Raw genomic sequence first — 27,755 nt, 5'->3', positions numbered from 1 at the left:
CTCACCCCTCGACACCTGCTTGTCACCATCTGAGATTCTGCCGAGAACAGTTGTGTCATCAGATTTATCGTTGGTGTGCATGCTGTGCTGAGCGGTGGGTGTAGAGAGAATGGTGCAGCCAGCTGAGCACGCATCCTTGAGGCACACCCAGTGTTGAATCCTGAACAGGGAGATGTTATTTCCCATCCACACTGACTCTGGTCTCCTGATTACAAAGTCGGGGATTGAGCTGCAGATGGTACAGAGGCTCAAATTTTGTAGCATATTGATTAGTAGAGAGGGTATGATGATGTATGTAATCAATAAACAGCAGTAGCCGGCATTGACATGACAAATGGGAGATTGAAGCCTGTCCTCCATATATCAAATGGCATAGCCATGTTACATTACCCACTGTCTACAATTGTTAGCTGGATTAACCGTGTAAAAGCTATAACCAGAAAAGTATCCAGAGGCTGGGTGTTCCACGGCAAATGGGTCATCCGACAACGCACTCTCTCCACCATCTGCGAGGCACACACAGGAGCACGGTGGAATACTCTCCATCTGCCAGAGAAAGTGCTCGGAGCCAGCCGCCAACCGAAACAAAGCAACCAGCTTGACTGGCTCTCCGTACACTAACAGTGCGACTGCAGTTAGTGACAACAAGGCGCATTGGAGCAACACCATCAATGTATCATCTCGAAAGCTGAAAGCAGCGGGCATATAGAAACCTGTCGCTGCTGCTTCGTTATCACTGGGACAAGATATTTTTGGAACTCATAACACAACTGCTCTTTGGCAGCAGCATCACCTCTGGCACAGCTAAGAATTGGCAAAGACTAATGGACTTGTGGTTCCATATTCCAGGGCTGAGTAAACAAAATAATGGAAATGAAAATGCACCAATTTCAGTGAAAATGTGAGTGATACTTTGCAGATTTTCTTTCCATTGCTTCTTGCCTAAATGTAAGATACCATGGCATCTGTATTCTCTGTAAACAATAGCTTTCAAGTTTACGATCCCAGAAACTGTCAGTACTGATTATCATCTGCCTGGTGGCAGAAGATTGAGTGAGCCGTGTGCAAGGTAAATATGGTATTTTCTGCCTTTGAGCTGGTTTGTAATTGCTGTGCTCTGCTTTTGAGTTTCTTGTTAAATCAATTCCACTCATCAGTTTTTACAAAGGAGAGCTATGTGCAGTTCAGCTCAATTAGAATAAATGATTCAGCTCGGTCAAATATTCCTTGTTCAAGAAATGAAAACTAGTAAAAAGAAACAATTGGTTATTTGATCCTAGGGAGAAGCAAATATGTTGGAGTCCTTCATGAATTTATGAAGTAATTTGTAATCACAAAGGTGTTGAGCATAAGACTGATAATGACAGAGCAATTAGCATAACATCTACGGGATTAAAAGCTTTAAGGACCCTCCATAAAATGCTATCAATGAACATTTAAAGTGCTCTGGCATTATGAGGAGTAAGCACTGTGATCTTGGGTATAAGTAGATCATTGGCTTGCAACTTTGTCACTTTAAGTAATTATCTGTTGATTATGTCAGTTCCAGACATCCCACCTCTCCCGGGAGTTCCGGGGGTCTCCCGCATATCGACGGCGGCTCCCTGATGCCCGCAAGTTATATGCAATATCCCGGAAATAGATTTTTTAGAGAGGGAGAGGGAAAAAAAGGAAGAAAGAAAATGAATGAATCCTGCTTAATCTCTCTTTATGCTAAGTAGACCTATCAGTTTTCTCTGTGGGCAGGCTTTACAGTCGACCTCTCTCTCTCTCTTCCATATTCCACCAGTTTAGTTACTGCCGTTTGTAATGACGCGGAAATCATTCGGACAACTGTCGGTGATGGAGTACGAAAGCCTGGTGAAGAAATTCCCAAGGCTGGCGGTGACAACCTGACTACGGGCGGGGCGCACTGGCGTCTTAAAGGGCATTAGAGCGGGGTTTAACTTGGAGCGAAATTCCAAAGTCGTCCGCTAAGACATCTTTAAAAAATGCGTCGCAGCAGGCAAATTCTTCGGTTTGTTTTTCCCTGAAACACTTCCACTTACAGGTACATCGAAGCCCGCGATGGGCTGGGTTTAAGCGCAGCTGTTTTCAGAAGAAAAACCGATTTTAATAAATACCCTGCCCCCACCGAGGTCTCGTCATTAGGACAGCGAACTCTTCACCTGTGTTGCGCACTTCATATGCATTTTGAGTTGCACTTTATTAAATGATATGGTAATATATTGTTTTATGTGGTGTGCGTGGTATTTGTATTGTAGCTACACCGTGGTCCGGACAGAGGTTGTTTCGTTTGTGGACAATCAGCCAGGTGACAATAAACTTGAACTTGAAGATACAGAACTTCTAAATCACTCATTTAAAATCCCCCATTTTGATGTAAGATAGTAAGTTCTGATCCCGACTGTTCCTCGTCGTCGTGGCTATCCCTCGAGGTCGAGGATGATGGTCTTCGTTCTGAAGAAGTGGCCCACAGAGTGAAGACGCCTGTGCGTGTATTTGTTTAACGTGTACTTGATGTTGCACTCCAAGAAGCACACGATACTTCACAAATCAACCAGCTGATTCCAATGACATGGAAACCACGACGATTGGAGCTGATGGATTTGTTGCAGCCTTCATCCGCCTTCACAGCCATTGAGTTCGAAGTAACTTCGTCTGCCTGTTCCACCGTTGAGGTCTTGGTTGGATTGTTCTTGTCAGAGACCTCACCCTCAACCTTACCGTCATGGGTGACCCTAGGAGCATAGCTCCAGACGGCATCGCTCTCGGGATGAGTGTGAGACTACGGACGTATATGCGATCGGACGTTGTCCGAATGGACGTTAAGCGGCGCACACCAGTAATAAGGATACACCTTACGTTTTTATTTCTTTAAGGAACCACAACATATCAGGGAGGCTGAGCACAGGGAAGGCTGCTCAAGTTTTTCACAGTTATTTTCAGCAGAAAACCAAAGTCTGACAGAGAAGGTCACTAGAGCTGAGGTGTACTTTACATCTTTCATCGTTGAGCATAACCTGCCATTCCAGGTGTGTAAGCACACAGGCAAGCTATTCAGGAAAATGTTTCCTGATTCAGATATAGCAAAAAAACTACACCTGCTCATCAACCAAGACGGCAGCTATTGTGAACATGGCACATTTAGACAGAATTCAGAAGTCAGCTGTCTCACAAAACACTTGTGAATCTGATGTCTTGCAAAATTAACGAATTCATTGACACAGACTGCTGTGAGGTTGAGAGTTCCGGTTGAGACCTCCCTGAAATGACTTTTTGCAGGGTGGGATGTCTGCAGTTCGGTGAATGCTAGGCCGACCATTGTACAAAATTCAGCATCACTTTGGAACAAACAGCTGAACTGTGGCATTGGGCACCTGCATTAGGCATGTGTGTTTTACCCAGATTCAGCAATGGGAGCCCTGCTGTGATGCAGCTTGCTTCCTATACTGACTGCAGCACAAAATGCTCTTGCTGAAACAGTTGAGAAATACCCACATGTACAGAAGCCTCTGCCAACAATATTTCAAAAACTGAGGTGCTCTGGCTGATTTCCAGAGCCTCTCGGTGAAACAAGATCGAGCACGTTCTCAGCAGGCCAGGCAGCATCTCAAGGAAGAGGTGCAGTCGACGTTTCAGGCCGAGACACTTCGTCAGGACTAACTGAAGGAAGAGTGAGTAAGGGATCACCGACTTTATCCGCTCAGGGGATCTCCCATCCACTGCTACCAACCTTATAGTTCCCACACCCCGCACTTCCCATTTCTACATCCTACCCAAGATCCACAAACCTGCCTGTTCTGGCCGACCTATTGTCTCAGCTTGCTCCTGCCCCACCGAACTCATTTCTGCATACCTCGACACGGTTTTATCCCCCCTTATTCAATCCCTTCCGACCTATGTTCGTGACACTTCTCACGCTCTTAAACTTTTCAATGATTTTAAGTTCCCTGGCCCCCACCACTTTATTTTCACCATGGATGTCCAGTCCCTATATACTTCCATCCCCCATCAGAAAGGTCTCAAAGCTCTACGCTTCTTTTTGGACTCCAGACCTAATCAGTTCCCCTCTACCACCACTCTGCTCCATCTAGCGGAATTAGTCCTTACTCTTAATAATTTCTCCTTTGGCTCCTCCCACTTCCTCCAAACTAAAGGTGTAGCTATGGGCACCCGTATGGGTCCCAGCTATGCCTGCCTTTTTGTTGGCTTTGTGGAACAATCTACATTCCGTGCCTATTCTGGTATCTGTCCCCCACTTTTCCTTCACTACATCGACGACTGCATTGGCGCTGCTTCCTGCACGCATGCAGAACTCGTTGACTTTATTAACTTTGCCTCCAACTTTCACCCTGCCCTCAAGTTTACCTGGTCCATTTCCGACACCTCCCTCCCCTTTCTAGATCTTTCTGTCTCTGTCTCTGGAGACAGCTTATCCACTGACGTCTACTATAAGCCTACTGACTCTCACAGCTATCTGAACTATTCCTCTTCTCACCCTGTCTCTTGCAAAAACGCCATCCCCTTCTCGCAATTCCTCCGTCTCCGCCGCATCTGCTCTCAGGATGAGGCTTTTCATTCTAGGACGAGGGAGATGTCTTCCTTTTTTAAAGAAAGGGGCTTCCCTTCCTCCACCATCAACTCTGCTCTCAAATGCATCTCCCCGCTTTCACATACATCTGCTCTCACTCCATCCTCCCGCCACCCCACTAGGAATAGGGTTCCCCTGGTCCTTACCTACCACCCCACCAGCCTCCAGGTCCAACATATTATTCTCTGTAACTTCCGCCACCTCCAACGGGATCCCACCACTAAGCACATCTTTCCCTCCCCCCCCCTGCATTCTGCAGGGATCGCTCCCTACACGACTCCCTTGTCCATTCCTCCCCCCCATCCATCCCCACTGATCTCCCTCCTGGCACTTACCCATGTAAGCAGAACAAGTGCTACACATGTCCTTACACTTCCTCCCTTACCACCATTCAGGGCCCCAAACAGTCCTTCCAGGTGAGGCAACACTTCACCTGTGAGTCGGCTGGGGTGATATACTGCGTCCGGTGCTCCCAATGTGGCCTTTATATATTGGCGAGACCCGACGCAGACTGGGAGACCACTTTGCTGAACACCTACGCTCTGTCCGCCAGGGAAAGCAGGATCTCCCAGTGGCCACACATTTTAATTCCACATCCCATTCCCATTCTGACATGTCTATCCACGGCCTCCTCTACTGTAAAGATGAAGCCACACTCAGGTTGGAGGAACAACACCTTATATTCCGTCTGGGTAGCCTCCAACCTGATGGCATGAACATCGACTTCTCTAACTTCCGCTAATGCCCCACCTCCCCCTCGTACCCCATCTGTTACTCATTTTTATGCACACATTCTTTCTCTCACTCTCCTTTTTCTCCCTCTGTCCCTCTGAATATACCTCTTGCCCATCCTCTGGGTCCCCCCCCCTTGTCTTTCTTCCCGGACCTCCTGTCCCATGATCCTCAAGTATCCCCTTTTGCCTATCACCTGTCCAGCTCTTGGCTCTATCCCTCCCCCTCCTGTCTTCTCCTATCATTTTGGATCTCCCCCTCCCCCTCCCACTTTCAAATCCCTTACTCACTCTTCCTTCAGTTAGTCCTGGCGAAGGGTCTCGGCCTGAAACGTTGACTGTACCTCTTCCTAGAGATGCTGCCTGGCCTGCTGCGTTCACCAGCAACTTTGATGTGTGTTGCTTGAATTTCCAGCGTCTGCAGAATTGCTGTTGTTTACGTTCTCTCTTACTGCAGTTGCAACACTCATCAATTATTCATGCAGTTTACATTCCAGACACAATGTGGGATTTTGAATCTTGCTACTTTCCAGATAAACATTGCTGGTTACTAGTTCTGGTGAATGCTCCTCAAGAGAATGTAGTGTTAGAATGTTTACAATATCTCCAGTTCTGAATATTCGACAATCGACATGCATTGTCAGAGTAATTCACTGTATGTTGTAGATGTTGAATATGGAGCAAGAAAAGTTATATGTATAGTTATGTCTAATTTTTAAAACCTATGTTGCTTGCTTTAGAATTACTCAATCTCAGGGCAGGGCAAGAGAAGCAAACGTGCGGCAGTATACATGATGACTGAAAGGCAAAGGGGGGTAATGTGCCTTAGATGAAAACAATGAAGAGCTTTAAAAAATTCAAGCTGTCTTCCTAATTTAAATATCTTGAGCAGATTTTTTTCAACTCTAAGTAAAGGTCCATTCTTTCTTTAGAAAGAAATTATAAGTATTAGGCTGAGACCCTTCATCAGGACTAACTGAAGGAAGAGCTAGTAAGAGATTTGAAAGTGGGAGGGGGAGGAGGAGATCCAAAATGATAGGAGAAGACAGGAGGGGGAGGGATGGAGCCAAGAGCTCTCCCTCCCCCCCCCACTTTCAAATCTCTTACTAGCTCTTCTTTTAGTTAGTCCTGACGAAGGGTCTCAGCCCAAAATGTCAACTGTACCTCTTCCTAGAGATGCTGCCTGGCCTGCTGCGTTCACAAGCAACTTTGATGTGTGTTGCTTGAATTTCCAGCAGCTGCAGAGTTCCTCGTGTATAAGTATTATTAGATTTGTTTGTAAATCAAATGTAAGTTGAAGTTTGGCACTTTATCTGAAAACTTCATTTTTGAGATGCGGATGTTGGAATAAATATTTTTTGCCAAAATCTAGTTGTCTGTGAGCAGCTGTCCAGAATCCCTGGAGTGTAGGAGAATGAGTGATTTTATACAGGTTTCCCCTGAGGATGGGTGTGACCAGATAGGTCATAGTTTAACGGTGAAAGGTAAAATATTTAAGGGGACTCTGAGGGGCAACTTCTTCACTCAGAGGGTGGTGCGAGTGTGGGATTGAGCTGCCAACAAAGGTGGTGGATACCAGTTCAACTGCAGCATTTTAAGAGAACTTTGGATGGGTGCATGGATGAGAAGGGAATAGTCCGGATGCAGGTAAATGGGACTCACAGAAAAACAGGTTGGGGCGGACTGGGTGAGTTGAAGGGCCTGTTTCTGCACTGTAGTATTCTGACCTACTCGTGATGAAGGTGGTTGCATAGAGCTGTTAGGTTTGAAACCTTCTACCAATTGCAAAAGTAGAAGTTGTGATATATTTCAAATTTGAAATGGTCTGTGAATTGGAGGGTGTACAAGTCATTGTGTCTTGGACATGATGGCGATGAAGGGGTGTCCAGGTACTCTGGACAAACTTCACTCTTTATTCCTTTCCATGGAAACACTTATTCATCACTTGTATTTTGTGCAACGACAATGTATTTGTACAATGGAGCAAGGTCTTCCATTGAGAGTGGGGGAGATTCAAACAAGAGGACATGAGTTGAGAGTTAAAGGGCAAAAGTTTAGGTGTAACATGAGGGGGAACTTCTTTACTCAGAGAGTGGTAGCTGTGTGGAACGAGCTTCCAGCAGAAGTGGTTGAGGCAGGTTCGATGTTGTCGTTTAAAGTTAAATTGGATAGTTATATGGACAGGAAAGGAATGGAGGGTTATGGGCTGAGTGCAGGTCGGTGGGACTAGGTGAGAGTAAGAGTTCGACATGGACTAGAAGGGCTGAGATGGCCTGTTTCTGTGCTGTGATTGTTATATGGTTATATGGTTACATCCACGCTCACCCCATCTTCTCTCCACCTTAATATGGATAGAGTTACTTTTGTCCTCACCTACCACCCCATTAGCATCCGCGTCCAACTCATTCTCCGCAATTTCCCGTCTTCAATGGGATCCTACCACCAAACACATCTTTACCTCCTCCCCCCGCCACTCTCCGCTTTCCATGGGGATTGCTCCCTCTGTGATTCCCTTGTCCATTCACCCTCCCTCCTGTCACACATCCCTGCAAGTGACCAAAATGCTACACTTGCCCATTTACCTCCTCCCTTACCTCCATTCAGAGCTCCAAACAGAAAAGGCAACGCTTCACCTGCAAATCTGTAGGAGTTGTCTATTGTATCTGGTGCCTCCAACCTGATAGCATGAACATCAATTCCTTCTTCCCTCTCCTTCTATTCCACACTCTAGCCTCTTATCTCTTCTCCCCTCCTGCCTATCACCTACCCTGGTGCCCCTCCTTCTTCCCCTTCTCCCATGGTCTACTCTCCTCTCCTATCAGATCCCTTCTCCAGCCCTTTACCTTTCTCACCCATCTGGCTTCACATATCATCTTCCAGTTAGTCTTCCTCTCCCCTCCCCCCACCTTTTTATTCTGGCGTCTTTCCCCTTCCTTTCCAATCTTCAAGACAGGTCTCAGCCTGAAACGTCAACCGTTTATTCATTTCCATCGATGCTGCCTGACCTGCTGAGGTCCTCCAGCATTTTGTGTCTATTGCCATGAATATGCAATTTTCCTATCGCCACAATAGGACTACAGCAGATGCAATCTCAATGGTTGTTCACACGGCCTTAGGTCACCTGGACGACACGAACACCTATCTCGGGATGCTATTCATTGATTCTAGCTCAGCGTTTAACACCTCATTCCCACAGTCTTGATCGATAAGCGACAGAACCTGGGCCTCTGTACCTCCCTGTGCAATTAGATCTTTGACTTCCGAACCAGAAGACCATAATCTGTGTGGATTGGTAATAATATCTCTTCCTTGCTGACAATCCACACTGGCCCACCTCAGGGGTGTGTGCTTAGCCCACTGCTCTACTCTACCCACTCTATACCCGTGACTGTGTGGCTAGGCATAGCTCAAATACCATCTACAAATTTTCTGATAATACAACCATTTTTGGCAGGATCTCAGAAGGCGATGGAGGGCGTACAGGAGTGAGATAAGTAAACTAGTGGAACGGTGCCGCAGCAACAACCTGGCACTCAGCGTCAGTAAGATCAAAGAGTTGATTGTGGACTTCAGGAAGGGTAGAACCAATCCTCAAAGAGGGATCAGAAGTGAAGAGAGTGAGCAATTTCAAGTTCCTGGGTGTCAAGATCTCTGAGGATCTAACCTGGTCCCAACATATTGATGCAACTATAAAGGAGGCAAGACAGCGGCTATATTTCATTAGGAATTTGAGGAGATTTGGTTTGTCACCTCAGACACTGAAAAACTTCTCCAGATGTACTGTGGGGAACATTCTGACAGGCTGCATCGCTGTCTGGTATGGGCACAGCTACCGCACAAGATCAAAAGAAGCTACAGGAAGTTGTGGAAATAGTCAGCTCCATCTTGGGTATTTGCCTCCGTGGTATCCAAGGCAACTTCTAGGAGCGATGCTCCAGAAAGGCAGTGTCCATCATTAAGGACCTCCATGACCCTCTTCTCACTGTTACCATCAGGTAGGAGGTACAGGAGCCTGAAGGCACACACTCAGCAATTCAGGAACAGCTTCTTCCCCTCTGCCGTCCGATTCCTAAATGGACATTGAACCCATGAATACTGCCTTATTTTTATTATTTCTGTTTTTGCACTATTTTTAATCTAACTATTTAATATACACACTTATATAAGACCATAAGACAAAGGAGCAGAAGTAGGCCATTCGGCCCATCGAGTCTGCTCCGCCATTTTATCATGAGCTGATCCATTTTATCCTATTTAGTCCCACTGCCCCGCCTTCTCACCATAACCTTTGATGCCCTGGCTACTCAGATACCTATCAATCTCTGCCTTAAATACGCCCAATGACTTGGCCTCCACTGCTGCCCGTGGCAACAAATTCCATAGATTCACCACCCTCTGACTAAAAAAATTTCTTCGCATTTCTGTTCTGAAAGGGCGCCCTTCAATCCTGAAGTCATGCCCTCTCGTACTAGACTCCCCCATCATGGGAAACAACTTTGCCACATCCACTCTGTCCATGCCTTTTAACATTCGAAATGTTTCTATGAGGTCTCCCCTCATTCTTCTAAACTCCGAGGAATACAGTCCAAGAGCGGACAAACGTTCCTCATATGTTAACCCTCTCATTCCCGGAATCATTCTCGTGAATCTTCTCTGTACCCTCTCCAACGTCAGCACATCCTTTCTTAAATAAGGAGACCAAAACTGCCCACAGTACTCCAAGTGAGGTCTCACCAGCGCCTTATAGAGCCTCAACATCACATCCCTGCTCCTATACTCTATTCCTCTAGAAATGAATGCCAACATTGCATTCGCCTTCTTCACTACTGACTCAACCTGGAGGTTAACTTTAAGGGAATCCTGTACGAGGACTCCCAAGTCCCGTTGCATCTCAGAACTTTGAATTCTTTCCCCATTTAAATAATAGTCTGCCCGTTTATTTTTTCTGCCAAAGTGCATAACCATACACTTTCCAACATTGTACTTCATTTGCCACTTCTCTGCCCATTCTTCCAATCTATCCAAGTCTCTCTGCAGACTCTCCGTTTCCTCAGCACTACCGGTCCCTCCACCTATCTTCGTATTGTCAGCAAACTTAGCCACAAAGCCACCTATTCCATAATCCAGATCGTTGATGTACAATGTAAAAAGAAGCGGCCCCAACACTGATCCCTGTGGGATACCACTGGTAACTGGCAGCCAACCAGAATAAGATCCCTTTATTCCCACTCTCTGTTTCCTGCCAATCAGCCAATGCTCTACCCACGTATGTAACTTTCCTGTAATTCCATGGGCTCTTATCTTGTTAAGTAGCCTCATGTGTGGCACCTTGTCAAAGGCCTTCTGAAAATCCAAATATACAACATCCACTGCGTCTCCCTTGTCTAACCTACTGGTAATTTCCTCAAAAAATTGTAATAGGTTTGTCAGGCAGGATTTTCCTTTAAGGAATCCACGCTGAGTTCTGCCTATCTTGTCATATGCCTCCAGGTACTCTGTAACCTTTTCCTTGACAATCGACTCCAACAACTTCCCAACCACCGACGTCAAGCTAACTGGTCTATAATTTCCTTTTTGCTTCCTTGCCCCCTTCTTAAATAGCGGAGTGACATTTGCAATCTTCCAGTCTTCCGGAACCATGCCAGAATCTATCGACTTTTGAAAGATCATCGCTAATGCCTCTGCATTATATTTACAGTGACTCTGCATATATATATATATACTGTAAATCAATTTACTTATTTATTTTCTCTATATTATCATGTATTGCACCATACTTCTGTCCCTAAGTTAACAAATTGCATAAAATAGCTGGTGATATTAAACCTGATTCAGATTCTAAGTTCGTCATATCTTCAAAATTTCATCTCTTGCCTCTGTAAATAATATCCCATCAGGCCCTGGGGACATGCACCTTAACAATCTTTAAGAGACCTCCGTTACCTTGAACACTCCACACTGCACTCCCTATCCTTTGTCCTCCTTGGTTAATACTATGCCAAGTAATCGTTTTGGACGTTCACCCACATCATCTGCCTCTAGGCACTCATTCCCTCCTTTATCCTTGAGCAGTCCTACCCTCTCCCCGTATCTTCTTGCTCTTGATATAAGTATAGAATATTTTGAGATTTTCTTTAAATCCCACTTGCCATGGACTTTTCATGATGGTTGAGTACAGGAGACTGCAAACATATGAGGGGGGAGCTGGGCAAAATTGATTGGAAGGGGACACTTCCAGGGATGAAGGCAGAGCAGCAATGACCGGAGATTCTGGGCGCATTGGAAAATGTAGCTTCATCCCCAAGACAAAAGGGGGGATGAGGCAACTGTGGCTGAGAAGGGAAGTCAAGGACAGTGTAAAGGGAAAAGAGAGGGTATAGAATAGAGCAAAAATTACTGGGAACCTAGATGATTGGCAAGCTTTTAAAAACCAAAAGAAGGCAACTAAAAAGCAATATAGAGAGAAAAGATGAAATCTGAAGGTAAGCCAACCAATAATATAAAAGAGGATACCAGTGACTAGTAGTGTTCCACAGGGGTCAGTGTTGGGACTGCTTTTTATGCTGTATATCTATGCTATAGGTGATGGAATAGATGGCTTTGTTGCCAAGTTTGCAGATGGTACAAAGAAGAAACAGGAGAATACAGAAGGACAGATTCAGAGAATGGACAAGAAAGTGGCAAATGAAATACAATGTTGGAAAATACATGGTCATGCACTTTGGTAGTAGAGATAAATGTGCGGACTATTTTGTAAACGGGGAGAAAATCCAAAAATCTGAGGTGCAAAGGGACTTGGGAGTCCTTGTGCAGAACCCAGTAAAGGTTAACTTGCAGGTGGAGTTGGTGGTGAGGAAGGGAAATATAATGTCAGCATTCATTTCAAGAGGTCCAGAATACAAGAGCAGGGGTGCGATGCTGAAGTTTTATAAGATACTGGTGAGGCCTCACCTTGAGTACTGTGAATCATTTTGGGCCCCTCATCTTAGGAAAGATGTGCTGGCATTGAGAGGGTTCAGAGGAGGTCCACAAGGATGATTCTGGGAATGAAAGAGTTATCATGTGAGGAGCGTTTGATGGCTCAGGGCCTGTACTCGCTTGAATTTAGAAGGATGAGCGGGGATCTCATTGAAATGTCGAAAGGACCAGACAGAGTCGATATGGAAGAATGTTTCTCATGGTGGGGGAGTCAAGGACAAGAGGGCACAGCCTCAGGATAGAGGAGGGTCCATTTAAAACAGAATTTGTGGAATTTTTTTTTACCACAGACAGCTGTGAAGGCCAGGTCATTGGGTGTATTTAAGGCAGAACTTGATCGGTTCTTGGTTGGTCATGGCATCGAAGGTTACAGGGAGGAGGCCAGGAACTGGGGCTGAGGAGGAGAAAAAAGGATTAGCCATGATTAAATGGAGCAGACTCGATGGGCCAAATGGCCTAATTCTATGTCATGGTCTTGTGGTCTAAGTGATCTAAATTAATTTCAAATATAAAACACAAACAACTGATTGCATAAGTATTCACTCCCTTCAAGTCAGTACTTAGTAGATGCACCTTTGGCAGCAATTACAGCCTCGAGTCTATGTGGATAGGTCTCTATCAGCTTTGCACATCTGGACACTGCAATTTTTCCCCATTTTTCTTTACAAAACTGCTCAAGCTTTGTCAGATTGCATGGGGATCCTGAGTGAACAGCCCTTTTCAAGTCCAGTCACAGATTCTCAATGGATTGGGGTCTGGACTCTGATTTGGCCACTCCAGGACATTAACTTTGTTGTTTTTAAGCCATTCCTGTATAGCTTTGACTTTATGCTTGGGGTCATTGTCTTGGAAAACAAATCTCCTCCCAAGTCGCAGTTCTCTTGCAGATTGCATCAGGTTTTCCTCCAGGATGTTTTGCTGCATTCATTTCACTATCTTCACAAGCCTTCCAGGGCCTGCTGCAGTGAAGCATCCCCACAGCATGATGCAGCCACCACCAGGCTTCATGAGTGGGATGGAGTGTTTTTGACGATGTGACAAAGCATTTAGTTTGATAGCCAAAGGCTCAATTTTGGTTTCATCAGACCATAGAATCTTCTTTAAGCTGACTTCAGAGTCTTCCACATGCCATCTGGCAAACTCTAGCTGAGATTTCACGTGAGTTTTTTTCAACAGTGGCTTTCTCTTTGCCACTCTCCCATAAAGCTGCAACTAGTGAAGCACCCAGGCAACAGTTGTTGTATGTGCAGTCTCTCCCATCTCAGCCACTGAAGCTTGTAACCCCTCCAGAGTTGTGATAGGTCCCTTTGTGGCCTCCCTCACTCGTCTCTTCTTGCACAGTCACTCAGTTTTTGAGGACAGCCTGCTCTAGGCAGATTTACAGCTGTGTCATATGCTTTCCATTTCTTGATGATTGACTGAACTGTACCCTAGGGGATATTCAGTGACTTGGAAATTTTGTTGTATCCATCTCCTGACTTGTGCCTTTCAAAAACCTTCTTGTGGAATTGTTTGGAGTGTTCCTTTGTCTTAACGGTGTAGTTTTTATCAGGGCGCATTTTTACTACGATCAACTGAAATACCTTGACTGCACACAAGGCTCCAAAAACAGTTCTCCATTTAACTAATTATGTGACTTCCAAAACCAGTTGTCTGCACCAGGGATGATCACAATCACAATCAGAATCAGGTTTATTATCACCGGCATGTGACGTGAAATTTGTTAACTTAGCTGCAGCAGTTCAATGCAATACATAATCTACCAGAGAGAGAGAGAAAATAAATAATAAATAAAATAAACGTAATAATAAATAAACAAGTTAATCAATTAAGTATATTGAATAGATTTTTAAAAATGTGCAAAAACAGAAATACTGTATATTAAAAAAGTGAGGTAGTGTCCAAAGATTCAATGTCCATTTAGGAATCGGATGGCAGAGGGGAAGAAGCTGTTCCTGAATCGCTGAGTGTGTGTCTTCAGGCTCCTGTACCTCCCCCCTGATGGTAGCAATGAGAAGAGGGCATGTCCTGGGTGCTGGAGGTCCTTAATAATGGACACTGCCTTTCTGAGACACCGCTCCCTGAAGATGTCCTGGGTACTTTGTACCCAAGATGGAGCTGACTAGATTTACAACCTTCTGCAGCTTCTTTTGGTCCTGTGCAGTAGCCCCTCCATACCAGACAGTGATGCAACCTGTCAGAATGCTCTCCACTGTACAACTATAGAAGTTTTTGAGTGTATTTGTTGACATGCCAAATCTCTTCAAACTCCTAATGAAGTATAGTCGCTGTCTTGCCTTCTTTATGTCTACATTGATATGTTGGGACCATGTTAGATCCTCAGAGATCTTGACGCAGAGGATCTTGAAGCTGCTCACTGTCTCCACTTCTGATCCCTCTGTGAGGTGTGTCAAATTAAAATGGGGGGGGCAGGGTGAATAATTATACAATCAATTATTTTGTTTTTTATTTGTAATTAATTTGGATTACTTTGTTTTCACCTTAACATGAAAGTTTTTTTTCTTTTGCTCAGTGTCAAAAAGCTAAATTAAATCCACTGTGATTGAATGTTGTAAAACAATAAAAACTTCCAAGGGAGATGAATACCTTTTATAGGTGCAGTATTGATAGAAACAGAAACAGAGAGAACCTACAGCACAATAGATTAGATTAGATTCGATTCAACTTTATTGTCATTGTGCTGAGTACAGATACAAAGCCAATGAAATGCAGTTAGCATCTAACCAGAAATGCAAAGAATAGTGTTATTTACAAAATAACTGCGAATAAAAAAGTGCTACAGCACACAAATATAAAAGTACTGAGACAGTACAATATGGGTACAATACTGCTTAGCATTGTGATGTGAGGTTCAGCTGGGTCACAGCCTTAGGGAAGAAGCTCTTCCTGAGCCTGCTGGTGTGGGAGCGGAGGCTCCTGTAGTGCCTACCCGATGGGAGGAGAGTAAAAAGTCCATGGTTAGGGTGAGATGCATCCTTTTCGCCCTGCCCAGGCAGCGTTTATGGTAGATGTTCTCAATGGTGGGCAATTGGGTGCCGATAATCCGCTGGGCAGTTTTCACCACACGCTGGAGTGCTTTGCGGTCCATTGCAGGACAATTGCCACACCACACTGAGATGCAGTTGGTGAGTATGCTGTCAATGGTACAGCAGTAAAAGTCCGTCAGTATACAGGCCCTTGTGCCGAACATGTCCTTACCTTTGATCTGGATGAAAATGTAGATGAGTGGCTTAGTATGTTCAAAGATGATTAAAAGATTGGTGGTGTTGTGGATAGTGGAAAAGACTGGCAAAGGATAGAGAACAGAGTACAGATCCGTTGTAGATATGTATAGCAAAATGGCAGATGGTGTTTAACCCAGTCAAATGTGAAGTCTTGCACTTTGGCAGATCAAATGTAAGGAAACTGTACACTGGTATGGCAAGATCTTTAACACTGCTGAAGCACGGAAGGATCTTAGAGTCCAGGTCTGTAGCTCCCTGAAAGTGGCCACACAGGTTGATAGGGTGCTAAAGATGACTTGCTTATATTAGTTGAGGAATTTAAGGTAAAAAGTTATATTGCAGCTTTATAAAACTGGAGTTAGGCTGCATCTGGAGTATTGCGTACAGTCCTGGTCACCTCATTGTAGGAAGGAGGTGGGGCCTCTGGAGAGGTGGGAACAAGGTTTACCTGGAGGAGACACCCTGTGCTATAACTCGAGGTTGGATAAACTTCAGTTGTTTTCTCTGGAGTGGCAGAAGCTGAGGGGAGACCTGATAAAGGTTCAGAAGATTACAAGAGGCTTGGAGTAGACAACTGATATCTCTTTCCCAGAGGGCATGCATTTAAGGTGAGAGGGGTAAATTGAAAAGAGATGGGCAGAGCAGGGTTTTTGACACGGAGCGTGGTGCCCACAATGCTCTGCTTGGATGACGAATACAATAGAGATGTTCTTAGCTCGGCACATGAATGTCCAGGAACTGGGCATTGTGAGGGCAGGAGGGCATTTAATTACTAATTAGTTAGCTAAATTAGAGCATTGTTGCATTGCCATCTGGTATGGAGGTCCCACTGCACAAGATTGGAAAAAAGATGCAGAAAGTCGTAAACTCAGCCTGCTCCCTCGGTACTAGTCTCTCCCAGACTCCAGGACATCTTCAAAAGGCGATGCCTCAAAAGGGCATCATCCATCATTAAGGACCCCCACCACCCAGGACATGCCCCCCTCTCCTTGCTATCATTAATGGGGAGGTACAGAAGCCTGAAAACAGACTTTTGTCACGTACCCCATGATGGGAATAAAGAACCAGCAGAAATAGAAAACACTTTGGAGTCCAGTATTGCTATTAGCTAATATTATTTATTAGTAACTACACAATACAGTGATATAAATGTAGATAAATCAAACAGGTTAGCAATGATTATATATAAGTAAGTAAATCATTAAGTGTGGAAATATATGTGAAAAACCAAGCTTCTTAAAGTCTAGGGGTAAAAAGATACAGTCTTACGATGATGAGTAAAGTTCAGTTCAGTCTGTGATATTGAGTTGAATAGTGATGGAGAGAGAGAGGTATCTTAGCCTTCAGGTGAGCTGATGCCGTCAATCTTCTCTTTGTCCTCTGAAATCCTTTAAAAGTCACTGACTGTGACCACAACAAAGGGGACCATTCTTCTGTGGTGGAATTATCAACCCAGGCATGGTTTGGCCACACGAACAACTCCCCACCGGTCAATTCATTTTCACACTGCAAGAGCCACTGATCAATCCGCCTGATCGATCCTCCAAAACCCACTTTTTCTGTGGGCTCAACAAAGCTCATTCAGTGTCCAAACCCATGTGACTGAAGTCTATCATCTTACCTTATAGTTATCTCGCTGTACTGAGTACCAACTGTCTCTCAAACAGCTCCTCCCTTCTCTGTTTGTGTAAGAATGTACAAGCAGGCGATGACCTTGAAGAAAGTGTAAGCAACCTGTGAACAGTCTTCGTCTCTCTCTCTCTCTCTTTCTAAAACAACATGTCAGTGTTAAATAACTCTCTCTCTCTTTTCAAAAGCACAGTTCATAGGGGTAATCGAGCACAGTTTATAGGGGTAATTCAGGACCCCGTCACACCCCCTTTCTTCAGAGAAAAAACATTATTGACGAAGGCAAAATTTTTTTTAGTCTAAATGTAAATTACAGAGTTTGAAACAATACATGTATGATCATCAGATGACCGAGCAAAAATGTGTACCATTTCCAACTTAACAACTGGATAAGCAATCAGCTATAATATTGTCAGTATTTTCACATGTTTGATTGTCAGATCAAATTCTTGCAATATCAGACTCCAATTTAACAACCTTCCATTCTTATCCTTCATTTTAGTTAGAAACACCAACGGATTATGATCCGTGTAAACCACGAGTGGTCTGTGGGCGGGACAAATATAGACCTCAATGTCATCAATTGAGCAGCTATATCAACCTCATCTTGGAGAGGTGTCAACATTCCTCCATTTTTTACTAAACTTAGCACCATTACCAGGCTTATGAGAACCATGTATACATTGTGGAAGAGACCAAACAATCCCTCCATCTGATTACGACCTTCACTTTGACTTGTTTCTATAACAACTTCCACCCCAAAACCATAATAAATCTCCTTCTTCACAACAGCATAACCTTGCAGGTGTGTACCTCCCAATGTCCAAACAAAATTCAATAGAGTAGCACATCCTTTCTCAGCAGGCCTTCGTCCTGCAAGCAGGGTCAAAGGTCGCGCAACCAATCAAACGTTTTCCAGCACTTTATCCAAAAGTCCAGGAACAGCACTTTTCCCATTATTCTCAGTAACACTCACCTCACCAATTTTCACCTCATCACTAACTTTTAAAACACTGTCTAATACAAGTCACTGAGAATCCTCACATTCCACTGGTGTCAAAGTTAACCCCTTATTCACTGAACCAAGATCATCTGACACAAAAAACTGCATTCCTTTTCTACTAAGTCAGACACCTCAGACTTTAACTGAGCTTCAACACAAGGTTCAGAACCCTGTGAATTCACAGGTACTTCAACAACCTGAACACAGGCAACTGGGACAGCTGCCTCTTCTGGGCTGTCATCACTTGTCCCAGTTTCAAATTTAAGGTCACTCCGAACCTCTCAGCTATTCTCTAGGTAACTTTCATCTAGAGTAAACTCAACCTCGTGGGCTGAAACCTCTTCATCTGCTTCCTTAACAGGGTGGCGGCATCCTCTGTATCCAGGTATGCCCTTACATCATCAGGAGCACAACTTTTAAATTCATCACACAAAACAAGCTGTAAAAATCATCAGGGTTCAACACTAAACCTCTCAGCTGCCACATCTCCCTTTTAAACTGTCTCTGTCTTTCTGCTTCTCTAGCCTCACGGATCCTCCGCTCTTCTGCTTCATCAGCCTCAAGCTGTTCTAATTGCAATTTCAATTTCCACTGAACCTCAGCATGTACCTTACTTTCAGCAACTAACTCTAACGCCTCCTCATCAAACGTTCCCTTATCTATAAAATGCTGGGCTATTATCGTCTGCACCTGGGCTCTCCTCATTATAGTGTCACCTCTAGTCTAACTTTTGATCAATTCCCAACAGCACAACCCTCGTAGCATCATCCAATGCTTCCGGAACTGGTTCCAACATAACCTCCTCAACACTAACATCCATTTCTGCTGTATTTCCACACAAGCAAATCAAAAGTGAATTTCCCCCAAGCAATTCAAAGAAGCCTCCCACAATTTGTTCACATCGCAGACGCAGGCCCCAATTTTGTGAGGGACCTGGGACAGGAATAAAGAACCAGCAGAGATGGAAAGCACTTTGGAGTCCAGTATTGCTATAAACTAATAATATTTATTAGTAACTACGCAGATACAGTAATATAAATGTACATACATCAAACACGTTAGGAATGATTATATATAAGTAAGTATATCAGTAAGTGTGGAAATATATGTATGAAAAACCAAGCTTCTTTAAGTCTAGGGGTAAAAAGATACAGTCTTACGATGATGAGTAAAGTTCAGTTCAGTTCGTGGTGTTGAGTTCAGTAGTGATGGAGAGAGAGAGAGGGAGAGATTTGAGTCTTCAGGTGAGCTGACGCCGTCAATCGTTTCGTCGTCCACCGAAATCCTCTAAAAAGTCACCGACTGTAACCACAACAAAGGGGACCGGTTTTCTGTGGTGGAGCTATCACTCAGGCAAGGGTGGACACATGGACAACTCCCACCGGTCACTACCTTTTCTTTTCACTGCAAGAGCCACTGATTGATCCGCCTGATCGATCCTCCAAAAACCCACTTTTTTTGTCGACACAACAAAGCTTACTCAGTGTCCAAAACATGTGCCTGAGGTCTATCATCTGACCTTCTGTTTTACCTTCCTGTGCTGAGCACCAACTGTCACTCAAATAACTCCTCCTTTCCTTCTCTGTGTAAGAATGTACAAGCAGGCAATGTCCTTGAAGAAAGTGTAAACAACCTGTGAGCAGTCTTCATCTCTCTCTCTCCTTTCAAAAGTATAGTTCATGGGGGTAATTCAGGACCCCGTCACACTTCCAATGTTTCAGGAACAGCTTCTTCCCCCACTATCAGACTTCTGAATGGACAATGGACCCATGTACACTACCTCACCACCTTTTGCACTATTTAGAGTCATAGAAACAGAAACAGGCCCTTCAGCCCATCTAGTAGATACCAATCCATTTAAACTGCCTACTCCCATCAACCCAAACTACAAAGTTTGTATTACTTATTAATTTTCATACATATTTCTTATTGTAATTTATATTTTTATATGATTATGCATTACATTGTACTGCTGCTGCAAGACAACAAATTTTGTGAAACATGCAGGTGATATTAAACCTGATTCTGATTCTGTGGGCTGAAGGTTCTGTTCATGTGCTGGACTGTTCTATGCCAGGGGACTGCGTGTAGATGAGGGGAGGTGGGGAAGAGGGGGTTAATTCTCTGCACTGTGGTTGTCTGCCTGTGTACTCATTGCAACTGCTGACATACTTTCTCTGGCCCGTTACCAAGGAATCCAGGAACTAGTGCTGCCTTACAGGAGTAGGTGTAACATGTGACTGACACTGTTCACCCTCAGTACCTCTGTAAGAGTAGGTGCTGTTCCTTGTCCTCTGCGTGTACCTCTCTGTCTGCCTTCCTCTCTACCCCCCCCCGTCTTCATACCTCCCTTATTGCCACACTCTTCTCTCTCTCTCTTCCCCCACCTTTTCCCTCTCTCCCTCCCACACCTTTGCTTGCCAACATATCCATTCCTTTTGCAAATCACTTTGCCCAGATCACATCTGCCCCCGAACTGTTTGTCTCTTCCTGTGTTTTGTCCGTCTCTCTGTCTCTCCCTCCCTCTCTCTCTCTGTCCCACTCTTGTTCGTTCTCTCTCACTCTCTCTCCCCCTGCCCCCGCTTCCCGCCCGCTCTCCTGCAGACCTGCTGGCTCTACGACAGGCATCTAAGTGGGCGGGTGTGCTCGACACAAAGGTCACTAACTGACGAGAGGAGGGATAGAAGGAGTGACAGAGAGGTGGACGTCACTGGAATGCCCGGACGGTGTAACAGAAAGCACACAATGCCGAACGGCCGAAGAACCGGAGGAACGTTCCTGTGGCTTCTGCACCTGTTCTCCCCAGGTAAAGGGGGCGTGGGGGTGGTACTGAGAGCGGTGGGCACTGAGGGGAGAGTGGGACTACACTGGGTTGTGCAGGGAGAGAACAGAGAGTCGGATTACATTGCTGTAGAGCCGTACCAACTGAAAACAGACTCTGCCCCAACCCACCCGTGCCGACCAAGGCAGCTTCCAGAATTGAACACTGTTTGTCTTCTTTAGCCCTTATCTCTAAAATTTTATCTTTAAACCTGTGCCCGCTAGTTTTTGACATGCTTACCTTGGGAAAAAGACTGTGACCAATCACTTTATCCCCCTTGGGTTTTTATAAGCCTCTGTAAGGTCACCCCTCAGCTTCCTTCACTGGAAGGAGAACTGTCGCAGCCTGTCCCGTCTCGATATAACTCCAGCCCCCCAGCCCTCTTAACACCTTTGCCAACCATTTCTGCACCTTTCCAGCGTAATGATGCTCGGCATCAGAACAGTACACAACATTTCAAGGGTGTACAGTTGCAGCTTAACATCCCAGCTCTTATACTCAGTGCCCTGACCAAATTCACCACCCTGTCTACCTGTGTCAGCACCGTGCACCTTTACCCCGAGACCGTCTGTTCTACAAAGGAGCCCGACAAAAGATTCACCTGACACCTGCCTCAGTTAATTTCCATCTGGCATTCCCTTCCTACGTTCTCAGATGATCCAGATTCTGTGTAACCTTGGCCAACCTTCCTCACTATCCACCGCATCACCAGTTCACATGGGACTGGGTGGGGTATGAAAGGGTATGGCTCCCATCCGTTTGGGTGCTGGGGTACTGACAGACTGGTGCAGTCAGAGTCAGCTCCTGGGCTAAATCTCTCTCGTTTCCAGTGGTGCTGGACTCATCTATCCTCGCCAGGATTGGTGAAGACTCCCTCCTGAGCTGCCACTTCAATCGACCATGGTGTTGGAAACATGGGGGCATTCAGTGGAGCTTCCAGGGCCCTGCCGGAGTCCTCATGGCGTACGTCTACCATAACGGCTCAGTCGCCGCCCAGCACCAAGACAAGCAGTTCCGGGGCAGGGCGACTGTGAATGTGTCGCTGCTGGGGCAGGGAGACGCGTCGCTGAGGCTGCAGAACGTCACGGCTCACGATGGGGGCACCTATCGCTGCGTTGTTCACAACCCAGAGTGGAAAGAGGAGGAAGAGCAGCTCCTCGTCGTTACAGGTGGGTGAGGGGGAGACGCCAACCTAGGGCAGAGAGAGCGAGGAGGAGGCTCTGAGGGAGAGCAGTGGGTACTGCGAGTTTGTGATGGGCGAGTGTCTGTGGGCTGGGGGGGTATTCGATGGGTGGGGGAGGGTCTGTGGGCTGTGGGAGGGTATTCGATGGGTGGGGGAGGGTCTGTGGGCTGTGGGGGGTATTCGATGGGTGGGGGAGTGACTGTGGGCTGTGGGGGGTATTCGATGGGTGGGGTGTGTCTGTGGGCTGTGGGGGGTATCTGGTGGGTGGGGGGGTTGGTGACAGAGGGCTGGGAATGAGTCTATGGGTTGTGTGAAAGGATTGTTTGACAGGTGAGGAGATGTGGTGTTGGGTTTGGGATACAGTAGACAGGAAGGTTGAAGGTTACCGATAGGACAGAGATGAAGAAACCAACAGTAATCTCTTGTCTCCCTCCCACCCACACTCCTCCTCTTCCCCGAACCATACCCGCAACCCCCAGCTCCCTACAGCCAGCCCTGTGTGAACTGCACACCCGTGGGTGGAGGTGGAGCTGAGCTGCAGCTGGACTGTGTGTCCTGGGGGGGCTTCCCCCGGGCATGTCTGCTGTGGGTCTGGAGCAATGGTAGCGAATACAGGGGCGAGGTGCAGGACAGGGCCGTGGCACAGGCGCCCGATGGCACTTACCAACTACACAGCCGACTGCAAGTCCCCACGTCCTGGCATCTCGACCTGTACTGTGTGCTCACCAACCCCGGGTTGAACCAATCTCACAGCAGCTACGCCAACTGCACCCAGCACATCACCTGGGGCATCGGGACAAAACCTCACAGCTCAAGGCACTGCCTAAATGGTATGTGACAGTACTGCTCGCTGTCCTGCTACCAACCAACCTCAGCAGCCGATCTGAATAACTACCCCATTCCCCTCCCTGTCTCTGTAACCCCCTCCGGCCCTACACCACTCCCTGTCTCTGTAACCCCCTCTGGTCCCTACACCCCTCCCTGTCTCTGTAACCCCCTCCAACCCCTACACCCCTCCCTGTCTCTGTAACCCCCTCTGACCCCTACACCCCTCCCTGTCTCTGTAACCCCCTCTGGCCACTACACCCCTCCCTATCTCTGTAACCCTCCCCCTCCCCCGCAGCCCCTTCCCCACTGTCACAAGCCTCTTCTACCTACCTACCTTGCCTCTCTCTGACTCCCTCTGCGGCTGTCCATTCCCTGTCAATATCCTCACTCGATGAAGGCTGTAGACCTGAAACGATGCTCTCCGTTTCCCCCGACCGCTGAGTTCCTCCAACACTCCGTTTAATTCTTTAAAGGCAGCACAGAATAGGTGATTCCAGTCCTTCGAACAGCAACGGCAGTAATCCTTTGATTTAACCCTAGCCCAATCACGGGATGATTTACAATGACCAGTTACGACCATAAGACCATGAGATATAGAAGTAGAATTAGGCCATTTGGCCCATCGAGTCTGCTCTGCCATTTCATCATAGAAACATAGAAAATAGGTGCAGGAGTAGGCCATTCGGCCCTTCGAGCCTGCACCGCCATTTATTATGATCATGGCTGATCCTCCAACTCAGAACCCTGCCCCAGCCTTCCCTCCATACCCCCTGACCCCCGTAGCCACAAGGGCCATATCTAACTCCCTCTTAAATATAGCCAATGAACTGGCCTCAACTGTTTCCTGTGGCAGAGAATTCCACAGATATGGCTGATCCATAGAGCCATAGAAACCATAGAAACTACAGCACAGAAACAGGCCCTTTGGCCCTTCTTGGCTGTGCCGAACCATTTTCTGCCTAGTCCCACTGACCTGCACACGGACCATATCCCTCCATACACCTCCCATCCATGTATCTGTCCAATTTATTCTTAAATGTTAAAAAAGAACCCGCATTTACCACCTCGTCTGGCAGCTCATTCCATACTCCCACCACTCTCTGTGTGAAGAAGCCCCCCCTAATGTTCCCTTTAAACTTTCCCCCCATCACCCTTAACCCATGTCCTCTGGTTTTTTTCTCCCCTTGCCTCAGTGGAAAAAGCCTGCTTGCATTCACTCTATCTATACCCATCATAATTTTATATACCTCTATCAAATCTCCCCTCATTCTTCTACGCTCCAGGGAATAAAGTCCTAACCTATTCAACCTTTCTCTGTAACTGAGTTTCTCAAGTCCCGGCAACGTCCTTGTAAACCTTCTCTGCACTCTTTCAACCTTATTTATATCCTTCCTGTAATTTGGTGACCAAAACTGAACACAATACTCCAGATTCGGCCTCACCAATGCCTTATACAACCTCACCATAACATTCCAGCTCTTATACTCAATACTTTGATTAATAAAGGCCAATGTACCAAAAGCTCTCTTTACGACCCTATCTACCTGTGATGACACTTTTAGGGAATTTTGTATCTGTATTCCCAGATTCCTCTGTTCCATTGCACTCCTCAGTGCCTTACCACTAACCCTGTATGTTCTACCTTGGTTTGTCCTTCCAACGTGCAATACCTCACACTTGTCAGTATTAAACTCCATCTGCCATTTTTCAGCCCATTTTTCCAGCTGGTTCAAGTCCCTCTGCAGGCTCTGAAAACCTTCCTCACTGTCTGTCTCTCTGAATATACCTCTTGCCCATCCTCTGGGTCACCCCCCCCCTTGTCTTTCTTCCCGGACCTCCTGTCCCATGATCCTCTCGTATCCCCTTTTGCCTATCACCTGTCCAGCTCTCGGCTCTATCCCTCCCCCTCCTGTCTTCTCCTATCATTTTGCATCTCCCCCTCCCCCTCCAGCTTTCAAATCCCTTACTCACTCTTCCTTCAGTTAGTCCTGACGAAGGGTCTCGGCCTGAAACGTCGACTGTACCTCTTCCTATAGATGCTGCTTGGCCTGCTGCGTTCACCAGCAACTTTGATGTGTGTTGCTTGAATTTCCAGCATCTGCAGAATTCCTGTTGTTTGTGTCTACTACACCTCCAATCTTTGTATCATCAGCAAACTTGCTGATCCAATTTACCACATTATCATCCAGATCATTGATATAGATGACAAATAACAATGGACCCAGCACTGATCCCTGTGGCACACCACTAGTCACAGGCCTCCACTCAGAGAAGCAATTCTCTACCACCACTCTCTGGCTTCTTCCATCGAGCCAATGTCTAATCCAATTTACCACCTCTCCATGTATACCTAGCGACTGAATTTTCCTAACTAACCTCCCATGCGGGACCTTGTCAAAGGTCTTACTGAAGTCCATGTAGACAATATCCACTGCCTTCCCTTCATCCACTTTCCTGGTAACCTCCTCGAAAAACTCCAATAGATTGGCCAAACATGACCTACCATGCACAAAGTCATGTTGACTCTCCCTAATAAGTCCCTGTCTATCCAAATGCTTGTAGATTCTGTCTCTTAGTACTCCCTCCAATACCTTACCTACTACTGACATTAAACTCACCGGCCTATAATTTCCCGGATTACTTTTCGATCCTTTTTTAAACAACGGAACTACATGAGCCACTCTCCAATCCTCCAGCACCTCACCCGTAGACAGCGACATTTTAAATATTTCTGCCAGGGCCCCCACAATTTCAACACTAGTCTCCTTCCAGGTCTGAGGGAACACCCTGTCAGGTCCCGGGGATTTATCCACTTTAATTTTCCTCAAGACAGCAAGCACCTCCTCCTTTTCAATCTGTACAGTTTCCATGGTCTCACTACTTGATTCCCTCAATTCCATAGACTTCATGCCAGCTTCCTTAGTAAATACAGACACAAAAAACCTATTTAAGATCTCCCCCATTTCCTTTGGTTCCGCACATAGCCGACCACTCTGATCTTCAAGAGGACCAATTTTATCCCTTACAATCCTTTTGCTCTTAATATACTTGTAAAAGCTCTTTGGATTATCCTTCACTTTGACTGCCAAGGCAACCTCATGTCTTCTTTTAGCCCTCCTGATCACTTTCTTAAGTATTTTCTTGCATTTCTTATACTCCTCAAGCACCTGATTTACCCCGTTTCCTATACATGTCATACAACTCCCTCTTCTTCTTTATCAGAGTTGCAATATCCCTTGAGAACCAAGGTTCCTTATTCGTATTCAATTTGCCTTTAATCCTGACAGGAACATACAAACTCTGCACTCTCAAAATTTCCCCTTTGATGGCTTCCCACCTACCAATCACATCTTTGCCAGAGAACAACCTGTCCCAATCCACGCTTTTTAGATCTTTTCTCATTTCTTCAAATTTGGCCTTCTTCCAGTTCAGAACCTCAACCCTAGGACCAGATCTATCCTTGTCCATGATCAAGTTGAAACTAATGGTGTTATGATCACTGGAACCAAAGTGCTCCCCTACACAGTCTTCTGTCACTTGCCCTAATTCGTTTCCTAACAGGAGATCCAATATTGCATCCCCTTTAGTTGGTCCCTCTATATACTGATTTAGAAAACTTTCCTGAACACATTTTACAAACTCTAAACCATCTAGACCCCTAACAGTATGGGAGTCCCAATCAATGTATGGAAAATTAAAATCCTCTACCACCTCAACTTTATGTTTCCTGCAGTTGCCTGCTATCTCTCTGCAGATTTTCTCTTCCAAGTCTCGTTGACTATTGGGTGGTTTGTAATACAATCCCACTAATGTGGCCATACCTTTCCTGTTTCTCAGCTCCACCCATAAGGACTCAGTAGACAAGCCCTCTAATCTGTCCTGCCTGAGCACTGCTGTAACATTTCCCCTAACAAGCAATGCTACTCCCCCACCTTTCATTCCTCTGCCTCGATCACATCTGAAACATCGGAACCCTGGAATATTAAGCTGCCAGTCCTGCCCCTCCTGTAGCCAAGTTTCACTAATTGCTACAACATCATAATTCCACGTGTCAATCCACGCCCTCAACTCATCCGCCTTCCCAGCAATACTCCTAGCATTGAAATATATACACCTCAGAAGATTTTTACCACCACTCACAACCTTTCTATCAGTGGATTTGCTTAAACTTTCAATATCATTTATTTTCACCCCAGCCACACTGTCAGGTCTGGCACTCTGGTTCCCATCCCCCTGCAAATCTAGTTTAAAGCCTCCCCAATAGCACTAACAAACCTCCCTGAAAGGATATTGGTCCCCCTGTGGTTCAAGTGTAACCCGTCTCTCTTGTACAGGTCCCACCTGCCCCAGAAGAGGTCCCAATTATCCTGAAATCTGAAACCCTGCCCCCTACACCAGTTCCTCAGCCACTTGTTCCTCCTCCAGAGCATCCTATTCCTACCCTCACTGGCACGTAGCACAGGTAGCAATCCTGAGATTACCACCCTTGAGGTCCTGCTTTTCAACTTCCTACCAAGCTCTCTATACTCACTGTCCAGGATCTCCTCACTCTTCCTTGCTATGTCATTGGTACCGATGTGCACCACGACATCTGACTGATCACCCTCCCACTTCAGAATGTCATGCAATTGATCAGAGACATCCTTGACCCTGGCACCCGGGAGGCAACAAACCATCCTGGATTCTCTGTCACGACCACAGAACCTTCTATCTGCACTTCTAACTATCGAGTCCCCTATCACT

The 27,755-nt window shown here is 45.8% G+C and overlaps 1 protein-coding gene across 1 annotated transcript; it reads left to right on the top strand.

Annotated features, from left to right (window-relative positions):
• Positions 1 to 1,023: 1,023 nt before the first annotated feature.
• On the top strand, positions 1,024 to 24,077 carry LOC134341266 (butyrophilin-like protein 2). The gene is made up of 4 exons (XM_063039128.1): positions 1,024 to 1,069; positions 20,785 to 20,986; positions 21,832 to 22,170; positions 22,664 to 24,077. Exons 2-4 carry the CDS (start codon positions 20,896 to 20,898, stop codon positions 23,020 to 23,022), a joined length of 789 nt encoding a protein of 262 aa, XP_062895198.1. The 5' UTR covers positions 1,024 to 1,069; positions 20,785 to 20,895; the 3' UTR covers positions 23,023 to 24,077.
• Positions 24,078 to 27,755: the final 3,678 nt, after the last annotated feature.

The sequence above is a fragment of the Mobula hypostoma genome, assembly GCF_963921235.1.
Source record: "Mobula hypostoma chromosome 13 unlocalized genomic scaffold, sMobHyp1.1 SUPER_13_unloc_1, whole genome shotgun sequence".
Taxonomy (NCBI): Eukaryota; Metazoa; Chordata; class Chondrichthyes; order Myliobatiformes; family Myliobatidae; genus Mobula; species Mobula hypostoma.
This window is presented reverse-complemented; position numbering and strand designations above follow the sequence as displayed.

Bases quoted from the DNA above. Each gene is read 5' to 3' on its own strand.
- LOC134341266 (XM_063039128.1), top strand. From the start codon at position 20,896: ATGCCCGGACGGTGTAACAGAAAGCACACAATGCCGAACGGCCGAAGA. The intron at 20,987-21,831 runs GTAAAGGGGGCG...TCTCGTTTCCAG, and splicing joins TCTGCACCTGTTCTCCCCAG to TGGTGCTGGACTCATCTATC. The intron at 22,171-22,663 runs GTGGGTGAGGGG...CGCAACCCCCAG, and splicing joins GCAGCTCCTCGTCGTTACAG to CTCCCTACAGCCAGCCCTGT.